The sequence below is a fragment of the Miniopterus natalensis genome, chromosome 5, assembly GCF_054644295.1.
Source record: "Miniopterus natalensis isolate mMinNat1 chromosome 5, mMinNat1.hap1, whole genome shotgun sequence".
Lineage (NCBI taxonomy): Eukaryota > Metazoa > Chordata > Mammalia > Chiroptera > Miniopteridae > Miniopterus > Miniopterus natalensis.
In genome coordinates, this window is record NC_142085.1 from 10,923,681 (window position 1) to 10,933,232 (window position 9,552).

The window sequence follows — 9,552 nt, forward strand, 5'->3', positions numbered from 1 at the left end:
TCCTCAGGGTGAGGATTAAAAAAAAAAAAGTCACAGCTTAATTACCCACATTAGACATAATGTTAAACTAGAGATGGGTAAACTTAATCCTACTGCATTTTCATTGGGGATCCTAATATATTTCCCAAAAAGTCTCCCAGTTGGAGGGAATTTGGGTAAAGAGATAGGGGAAGCCCAGTTTTGCTCAATGGTTAGAGCATTGGCCCACGGACGGAAGAGTCTTGGTTTCTATTCCAATCAAGAGCACATACCTTGGTTGCAGGCTCGATCCCCAGCCCCAGTCAGGGTGTGTGCGGGAGGCAACCAGTCAATGTGTCTCTCATCAATGTCTCTCTTCCCCTCCCCCCCACTCCCACCTTCCACTCTCTCTGAAAAGCAATGGAAAAAATATCCTCAAGTGAGGGTTTAAAAAAAAGAGAGAGATTGGGGAAGGGATGGGTAAGTTTTCCTAACGAACCATGCTTCCATAGTGAACAACTGCTTACTTAATCAAGTGATCTCATCACCCCTGCAGCCTGCTGTGTTGGGGTTGCAAAGCCACTCTGCTTAAGACTTGAATGTCCTTTGGCAAAAGGATATGTCCTTGGCAAAGCACAAGGAACTTAACACATTGTTTGCGGGTAGTTTTCATCGCGCGCTCTACTACCAGTCAAAGTAAAATGTATAAATACGTTTCCTGCATACAATGTGTTAATGGATAAGAAGGATTGGTCATTGCACAAGGATGAGAGTGCATAGAAGCAGTGTGGATTTGATTATCACTTTAAGTCCCTGTAATAATTTAGTGTAGCACTGCCTTGCAAGAAAGCTTCAAAGCCAAGTACTGTGATATGAGTTGGCTGCACATAAGTGCCTATCAGAGAAGAGCTAGAGCTTGCTGCCGTTACAGGTGTTTCCCACTACCTGGCCACTGGTAATCTGTATTCATGTGTGTCTTTGGGTGTACTTTCTCTAAGTTCAGAGAAGCTGAAGGCTTAAAAGCCACACTGCTAACAATAGGTCCTTCTCTCCACTGCTTGCTTTCTGCTAGCCCTTCAGCAGATATCAGCCACTTGGAGTAGGGCCTGGAATCTGATGCTGATTTGCGAGCAGCTGTGGTATAAGACTGGCCCTCAGGTGGTCAGTCAGAGCAAGGCATCGAACCTGACACGGAGCCAGGTGGTGCCGGTGCTGAACAGGGAGTGTGCTTCATCCTATTATACTCAAGGAAGACATTCTCACCTGTGCCCAATTTTAAGCCCCCCCCCCCCAGAGATTTTTTTTTTTTTTTTTATACCTCTCAGGAGTCACTTGATTCTGGCAGAATCCCATCACTCCTCTCCACCTCCCATCATTCCATGAGCACTTACAGGAACACTGTGCTACAGGCCAGGATAAAATGGTAAATGAGGCACTGTCTCAGTCTCGCAGCACTCACCGTCTGTGGAGGGGCAGAGAGGGAGGAAGTAGGAAGTGTCACAAGTTCCACAGCAGAGTGTAGGAAACTGGGGAAGAGGACAGCAGTTTGGCCTGGGCAGGTGGAACGTGGGAGGGGGCTTCACAGAGGAAGTGCCTTATGAAGTGAGTTAAAGGTTCCCTGAGAGGGAAGCTGCCCAGGCAGACTCAGCACAAGCAAAGCAGAGAGTATGAGAAGCAGTGGTTTGTTTCTGGCGGTGCCCCCTCTTGGTCCACACAAGACAGAATGTCTCCATGGTGCCAGAGCAGCGTGTCTGCTGAGGCATTGCAAGTGCCTTCTGTTTCTTCCCTCTCTTTGTTCTATAAGAACAGTGACCTGGGAACCCAGAGCTGCCCACGGTCAGCCTTTGAGCTGAAGTATGCTGGGACTGTGGGGTGGGGACACCCAAGTACTTTTTCTCTCAGTGCATTGACTAGGTTTCTTCTCGAAAGTTCGAGCTCGTTAGATGGCTTCGTGCAGCATAGGAAAGGGAAAGAATATCCACCTCCCTTTTCTCTCCAAAGGCTAAAGAGGGTATCTCTCTGCCTTTCTGGTAACACTAGGAGCTGCACAGGAAGCCAAATCAGCCTCCCTGGGGCAGTCATCGGCTGAGGCCATTCTGGCACCAGTCTCAGTTTCTGCAGTTATCACAGCGAGTGCAGCTTTGAGGTTTTCTCTAGAGACAGACAGAAGGTTCTGAGGCCCGATTAGGAAAACGTGTGCCAGAGCCATCAGCAGCTTCACTGGTCTGCAGTGTGGGGTTTAGAGAAAAATCTCAGTTTAAATACCAACTTTCCTTGCCAGTTGCAAGCTGGTTTAATCCCCAGTGCATGGGAATTTTAAAAAGACCAAACTTAGGATCTGGGAACTGGGATTGGCAAGCCTGTAGTTGTCAATGTTCTGATACTGGCAGGGCTGTTTTCCTCCTGGCAGGGGTTGCTCTTAGCACAGGTTCAGAGAGGGAGCCCTGCCTCTCTGTGGCGGCCTTGGGCTTGGATTCCACCAGGAGCAGCCCCACCCAGGCCTCCCTGGCTGATTGTTGTGTTCAAGTTCCATGTCCCGTGGGAGGTGCAGTGCCTCTGACTGATTAGCCATTGATCCCTTGTAAACTCTGGGTGGCCAGATTATAGAGGAGGATGTGAGGATGCCAGATCCTGTGTTGAAGAAAGGGTGTTCCCAAGCCTGGGCAGATAAGGAGCATCCAGTAAGTGCCTGTCACATGAGTAATTGTAACTATCTGGAAAGCTGACAGGAGATTTGTCTGCAGGGAAGACATTTATCCCTTGCACAGGCTCTCCCTCTGGAGCTGGGGAGTCTCAGCTGCTCCCCTCCCCCATTCTGTTCTCGTTCAGTGTTCGTTGGTTAACAAGAGTGTTAACATTCCCACTGTTAGCTTTCCCTAGCAGTTTGTTTGGATTGTGCTCAGAAAAGAAGAAAGCAAATTATCTAGAAATAAGACCTGTTGGTCCTTTAGAACAGTGATTTCCAATCCAGGGGCTTTTTCAAACTACATTCCCTAACTCCCTTGATGCTGTGCTGTTGAACCTAGGCTGCTAGTGGGGTGTGCCATGACCCTCAGGTGCACTGAGGTTGGGAGAAAGGTTTATGAACCGCAGCTTCCCTGAATTTTTCGCTTAAAAATTTATCCTTTGAAAAATTGTCATGGGATAGAGAATGAGCAGATTTATTACTAGAAGCTTTTTTCTTAGTAGTGCAAAACCACTCTCCATTTTTTGCCCCCATATATATATTGTTTCCTTAGCTGATTTTTTTTTTTTAACCCTCACCCAAGGATATGTTTTTATTTTTAGAGAGAGAGTAACGGGGGATGGGGCAGAGAGGGAGACGAAGAGACAGAGAGAGACATCGATTAGTTACCTCCCATATGCACCCCAACCTGGGATCAAACGCACAACCATCCCTTTTCGTTTTGTTGATGGTGTCTTTTGCTCCCCCTCCTTTTTTCCTTCCCTTCTCCTCCTTTTTTTGTCTCCTATTGCTCTTCCTTTCCGTGTCCCTTCAGTGGTGTCCCCCTCGTCGCCCTTATTGGCATCTCAGAATGCACAGTTGTAAGTGGCATGGGCAGCATAGGAACCATTCCCCCAGTGGGGGAAGGGACTGTGACCTTAGAAGTCAGGTGCTGAGATATTAATTGGAATATGAAGTAGGTACCCAGGAAGTCCCAGAACCTCGAATTTCTTATCAACTCTGTAGTCCTTGAGATTTCTGAATGGTCCTTCCATCTGGAGGTCAAAAGCTTTCCCTGGCCAGTATGGCACAGTGGTTAGAGTCGGCATGCGCACTGGAGGGTTGTGGGTTCAATTTCCAGTCAAGGGGCATGTACCTGGGTTGCAGTTTTGTTCCCGCCCCCACTCATGGTGCATGCGGGAGGCAACCAGTCTATGTCTCTCTCAAATTGATGTTTCTCTCCCCCCTCCCCTTCCTCCCTTCCACTCTCTCTGAAAAGCGATGGAAAAAATATCCTCAGGGTGAGGATTAACAAAAAAAAACTGTTTTGACTAGTGCCCTGTGGTAGAGTGTCTTCACCAAAGGCTACCACCTCCCTGCAGGGACCTGCATAAGCTTTCACAGCTTAGAAGATTGACCTTCCTAGAATAATAACCCTTCAGTGCACCCCAAATGCATACGTGGCTGGGTTTGGGGGCACCATGCTATTGTGAAGAAACCAGGGCTGACCTTTGCTTACCTGCCTGCAGAGTTGGCATCTCTGGTGAGCACCGCCCACCAGCAGCACCACCACCACGTTGTACTGAGGGCAAGACCAGTACTTGCTGGCCAAGGCTTGCCCACTAGCCGGAGAGAAGGGCCTAGGGGAGGAACATGAGCACACGCTAGAGCTTCAAGAGAAGTAAGTGTGAGCAGCTCTGGGAATGGGCTGGGGTGTCCAGCAGGAGGTACTTCAGATCACTTGTTGCTGTTTTCCATAGCAGAAGTTTCTCCTAACTTTTTAAAAAAAATTTATCTTTATTGTTAAAAGTATTACAGAGGCCCATCCCTTGCTGTCCAGGCTCCCACCTGTCCTTCCCCCCAGCACAACGGCCATCTGACCAAGCTGGTGCCCTCCTCAGCTCCCATCCCTTCCTTCCTTGCAGATCTATTACATGAGAGCCCACCCCTTCTGTCACCTTCCCCACCCCAGGCCACCTGCTCCCTCCTTCCCTCCCTGCCTGCCTGGCTTCTTTGGTTTTGTTTTTTGCAATGATAAAACAGTTATTTTGGCTCTCTAAAAAATGAATACTCTCTTCCCACTCATGTGCAACTTTATGATTGGTTTTTTAGACCAACTTCCAGGAACTTATTGTAGAAGACCCTGTGGAAATGTAGAATAGTGTCAATACCCAAAGCAGCTCTTCCTTGAGAATTTCTTGGTTCCTACACTTAACGCTAGAAGTAGAGCATCTTAGAGCAAGCTCAGATAAGTGGGTATTCTAGATTTCTGTGAATTCATCATGGAAACCTTTTTCCTCCTTTTCCCTCCCCCACAGAATACTGTAGAATCATGTACATCACCATTGAGGTGTCTTTGTGTCAGCTGGGTAGATATCCTGTCCAGGTGCCTGCTGCTGTGGTTCTTAAGAAGCCTGATAAGACCAGGCATGTACCTGTTTCTGCTGGGGCTCCTGCTTGAACTGCCCTCTGCTTTCCTACCCTGGAGAGTTGGGACCTTTTTTACCCTTCGCCCATGGAACCAGAACCAGAACCAACCTCAAAGAAACATTTCCTCCTTGCTTCCTTCCTCTGGGTCTTTCCTTTTTCTCAGAGAATAAAAGTGGGTGGGGCACGTGCAGTCTGCCCCTGTGGAGCTTTGGTCCAGATGCAGGGCCTAGGTTGGTTGTGGTGATATGCTACAATGAGAGAGAGGAATGGTCCTAGGCAAAGGTCAAGAGAAGGCAGAGAAGTGGAAGGAAGTGAAAAGGAGGTGGCATATTAGAGGCCAAAAACAAGAAAGCAAGGGGTTTTGAGGGCCGATACAGTGCAAAGTGGCAGTTATGTAGAGTGCCAGAGAGCGTGCTGAGCAGTGACACTGGAAAAGCAGACAGGACTGGATCATGAAGGGTCTCCCAGCCTGTCTGAAAGATTTAGACTGGGGGCTGTGGGAAAACTCCAGACGACTTGCAGTGGAGACGTGACTGTTCATTTTTATATTTTTCTGGATGGTCTAATGTGGCTGCAGTGAAATGATATATGGTGATGGGAACAAGAACAGAGGCAGCAACTCTGGCCCAGGGTGATGGCCAGAGACATAGTGGGGATACAGAGAGTGGCTGGACTTGGGCACTTGTGTTGGGGGTGGAATTGACAGGTGTGTGGAGCTGGTTTGCTGTGAGGAACGAGGGAGCTCAGAGTTGCGGGTCACTCCGGTTTATGTCGGACAGCTGGGCAGACAATGGCGCATTCGCTGAAATAAGGAGCCGTTTGTCAGGGAGGTAAGTTTAGTTTTAGACTAAAGTAGTTTAGGCCAAAGTAAGTTGAGAGTGCCTGAGGGCATTTAAATATGTGGACCTGAAGCCCAGATACTACGTATAAGACATTAGATTTGGGGGTCTTCTCCGTAGATGATGAGAGCCAAAGGTCAAGTCACATCCCGGAGAAACACCAACGTTGAAGGGACGGGTAGTGGAAGAGGAGTGTGTAGGGCACACAATGAGCAGTGGTCCAAGCGAGGTGGAGAGGCATGTGGGATACGCAGCAGAAGACATCAGAGTGGTGTGCTTACTGCCTTCCTGACCCTGCCCTGTCTGAGGTAGCCCCTATTACATTCTAGACATCTCCCTATTTATTTATTTAAGATATTTACAAGATTGAAATTGTATTTGTGTGCTCTTGCCCCTCGATTTGTAGACTGAGGGCAGGGGTTTTATCTTACTGTGTGCGGTCTTCTCGGGGCCTAGGAGAGTGTTTGGCAGGTCTTCAGTAAATGCACATTTATGAGTGTTAGGAACTGAGGGATCGGCAGTGTGAGATGCTGCTGAGGAGATACGGATGAAAAAGTGCCCTTTGGGTGTAGCGGGCATGTGGGGGACTCGGGGTCAGAAGCCCAGCAGCAGTGAATTGTAGAATGGGTACAAGATGAAAGCATGGCAAGGGTAAGACTAGACAGGTTCTTCGGGAAATTTGGCTACAATTGTGGGGAGCAGCTCCTAGAGAAGGCTGTCCTTTGGCGGGGAGGAAGTCAGGGTAAAGGAACTTTTTATTTTGTTTTTTGAAGATATGAGAGAGTTTAGCGTGTTCAGTTGCTGAATGAAAGGAGCCTATAGAAGAGATGCTGGGAAGCCGAGATGGTGTGTGGGACACCTCCTAGGAAGGCAGGGGAGGGGAGGGGGTGCAGAGCCCAGAGAGGAACTAGTCTTTAAAAGTAGGAGGGAACAGCCCATGTCCTAGAGAGAGGGGAATAATGTGGGAGGGCAGGCAAAGGTTTACTTGAGGGCAGTCAAGAGCGTTTCTTCCCGTGGCTTCTGCATTTTCCTGTGAGCTGTCAGGTGAGGCCCTTAGCTGAGAGGAAGGCAGCCATGCATGGTTCTCCCTGCTTTCCTAGGCTGACAGCGTGCCCCGCCCCTAGGCCTGCCACCTCACAGGCTGCCCAGAAGTGAGAGAAGAGGAACTTTTATAACCCTTTCAATCCTCCTACCAAAGCATCCCAGACCTCAGTCTCAGGGAAGGGGACAGTTTCCTTGGTGGCTTTATTGTGCCCTTAGCGTAGGCAGGATTCCTGCTTCTCCAGGATCGAGGAAGCAGAAGCTATTGGAAAAGACTGGAGGCCAGTAAATAGCCCTTCTGACTCCCTGCCCCCCGATGTAGGGAGAGCTCCCCACCTCTCCCTGCCAGTCGCTGTGGATGCAATTCCCTCTTTCCTCCAACAGATATTGAGGGCCAGATTTGTGCTAGGCACTACTCTAGGTGCAAGGACTAGAAAGAGAAGTGAAAATCTAATAAAAGTGACATGTGACGAATATGGAGAAAGAGCGAGCAAGGGTCGGGAGTGATGGGGAGAGCATCGGCAGTTTTTGCTGGAGTAGTCAAGGAAGGCATCACTGAGAAGGTAGTATCTGAGTAAAGCTTTGCAGGAAGTGGTCATGCTGCATCCGGGGAGAGGGTCCCATGCAGGAGGAATAGGAAGGGGAGCGTGCTTGGGGTGTTAGACAGCAAGGAGGCCGGTGCAGCTACAGTAGAGCGAGTGACCAGGAGAGGAGGAGGTGAGGGCAGGAGGTTGGGCAGGAGGCAGGTTGTGTGGGGCCTGACTGGCCTTTGGGAGGACGTTGACTTTAATTCTTTCTCTGGGGGAAGTGAGGAGTGGGCTTTGAGCAGTGACATGATCTGATCTGTTTTCACTGTGGGGAAGAGACGGAGGATGACAGTAGGGAGGCCAGAGAAGGGACATGCAGGTTCCACTTTCATTTTTTTTCTCTTTCTCTCCAAAGCAAAGAGACCCTTGTGAAGACTGTGCTGCCAGGCCTTTGAAAGACTGCCAGGCAGTGGAGCTCGGGATAGTTTGGAGGACTCTCTGTGGACTGGTCTTGGGCTGCACTGGGACAGAGCGTGGGAGAACCTCGTGGGACAGAGGCTGAGTCGGAAGTTGTTATCACGAGCCTCCCGTGCTGGCCAGCCCCCGCTGCACTGTTGTCCGAAGCACGGTGGTGCCCACCGCCCAACAGCTTCGGGTACTGGACAGACTGCCTCACCACGTGTTGAGTGGTTGTATAGTTCCATTTGCTTTCTCAGATTTGTTGTTTCTGTTACTGTTTTGATACCTCCGTTGACATTTGTTCCGGACAGCTTGAATGTACCCCTGTGGCTGCCCCTGAAAACTAAGGTGGCCTCTATTGGAGAGGATGGCATACCTCTTTGTGAAAACAAGATGTCGTTTCCTGGAAATAAAATGTATAACTTAACAGTTGCTGGGCTGGGCTTTGGTGTATTTATCTTCCTTCCCTTCCACCTCCCAGACAGTCTCACAGGTAAACACTGGCAGCTCGTAAATTGCAACGAGGAAAGCGGCTATATCAAATGATAGACTCCGACTACTGTCAGCCCAAGAAGCCAGGCCCGAGGTCATGGCCGTAGCAGGTGGGCTCTGTTAAGCCCCTGACCGTTGCGTTTCCTTTTCATTCCAGAGGGGGTCACTGCTTACCAATGGGGCTTCAGGATGGGGCGAGTTCCTTCAGCTGGGGTTTGGAAGCTGTTTCCAAGTCTATTTTACCCAGTGTCAGAAAACACAGGCAATGATTTTATGTGTGTGCGTTTAAGAAAAAAACTAGTTTGATGTTTGAGAAATAGAAGCTTGGGAAACCCTGTGGTGTCCTTGGTTACCAGTGCTGAAAATGAGGGACGGTGTGGGAAGCTGAAGAGCAGGCATTAGAAACGAGCTCTCTGCTGGCATTGTGAACTGCGTGATGTCATTCAGCGAGTTGCTTCCAGGTACAAAGGTATTTTTCCTTTACCTTTTTCTGCCTGCCTTCTTTGTAGTTTTCATAAGGTTTGGAACCTACGGACCGGACAACTTTTTAGGGCTGGTAGGTTTCTTCCTTGGCTGAGTTACTGTGAATTGGGGTTCCGGCGTCCCTCGTCCCCATTTCTGCCTGTCTTGCCATGTGTGCTGATCGAATACTGCTGTGAGCAAGGAAGAAGTAAATAAACATAGAAACAAGGCTTCAGAAATATTTGTCAAAACCACATCATAAAAACCCTGGAGAAGCGGAGAGAAAAGATTACCATCTTGATGTGATAATCCCGTTTCTCCTACGCATGTGTTTTGTCTATGTGATTGCACGGGCATGTGTCCATTCTTATGTATTCTTTTTTTAAAGTTGATTTTAGAGGAAGGAGGATAGAAAGAAATATAAGTGAGAGAGAGAAACATTCGATCTGTTGCTTCCTGTTGGAGATCGAACCGTAATCTGGGTATGTGCTCTGACTGGGAATTGAACCCACCTCCTGTGTACGGGACAACGCTCCAAACGAACTGGGCCACACTGACCAGGGCTACTTAATTCGTCTTGTTAATCTTCACCCGAAGATATTTTTTCCATTAATTACTTTAGAGAGAGTGGAAGGGAGGTCCAGGAGAGACAGAGAAAGAAACATCGATGTGAGAGAGA

The 9,552-nt window shown here is 48.8% G+C and overlaps 1 protein-coding gene across 4 annotated transcripts in view; it reads left to right on the forward strand.

Moving 5' to 3' along the window:
- RNF8 (ring finger protein 8) overlaps positions 1–8,351 on the forward strand; it is a 37,012-nt gene extending 28,661 nt beyond the window's left edge. For 2 of the 4 annotated variants that reach the window (XM_016223742.2, XM_016223745.2), the window contains 2 exons: positions 4,153–4,304; positions 7,876–7,965. In XM_016223742.2, coding sequence (XP_016079228.2) covers positions 4,153–4,280 — 128 coding nt within the window. In that variant the 3' untranslated portion in view covers positions 4,281–4,304; positions 7,876–7,965. Of the gene's footprint in view, positions 1–4,152; positions 4,305–7,875 lie in introns of all 4 variants that reach the window. The other 2 variants (XM_016223744.2, XM_016223743.2) reach the window with 2 other exon arrangements.
- The last annotated feature ends 1,201 nt before the right edge of the window (positions 8,352–9,552 follow it).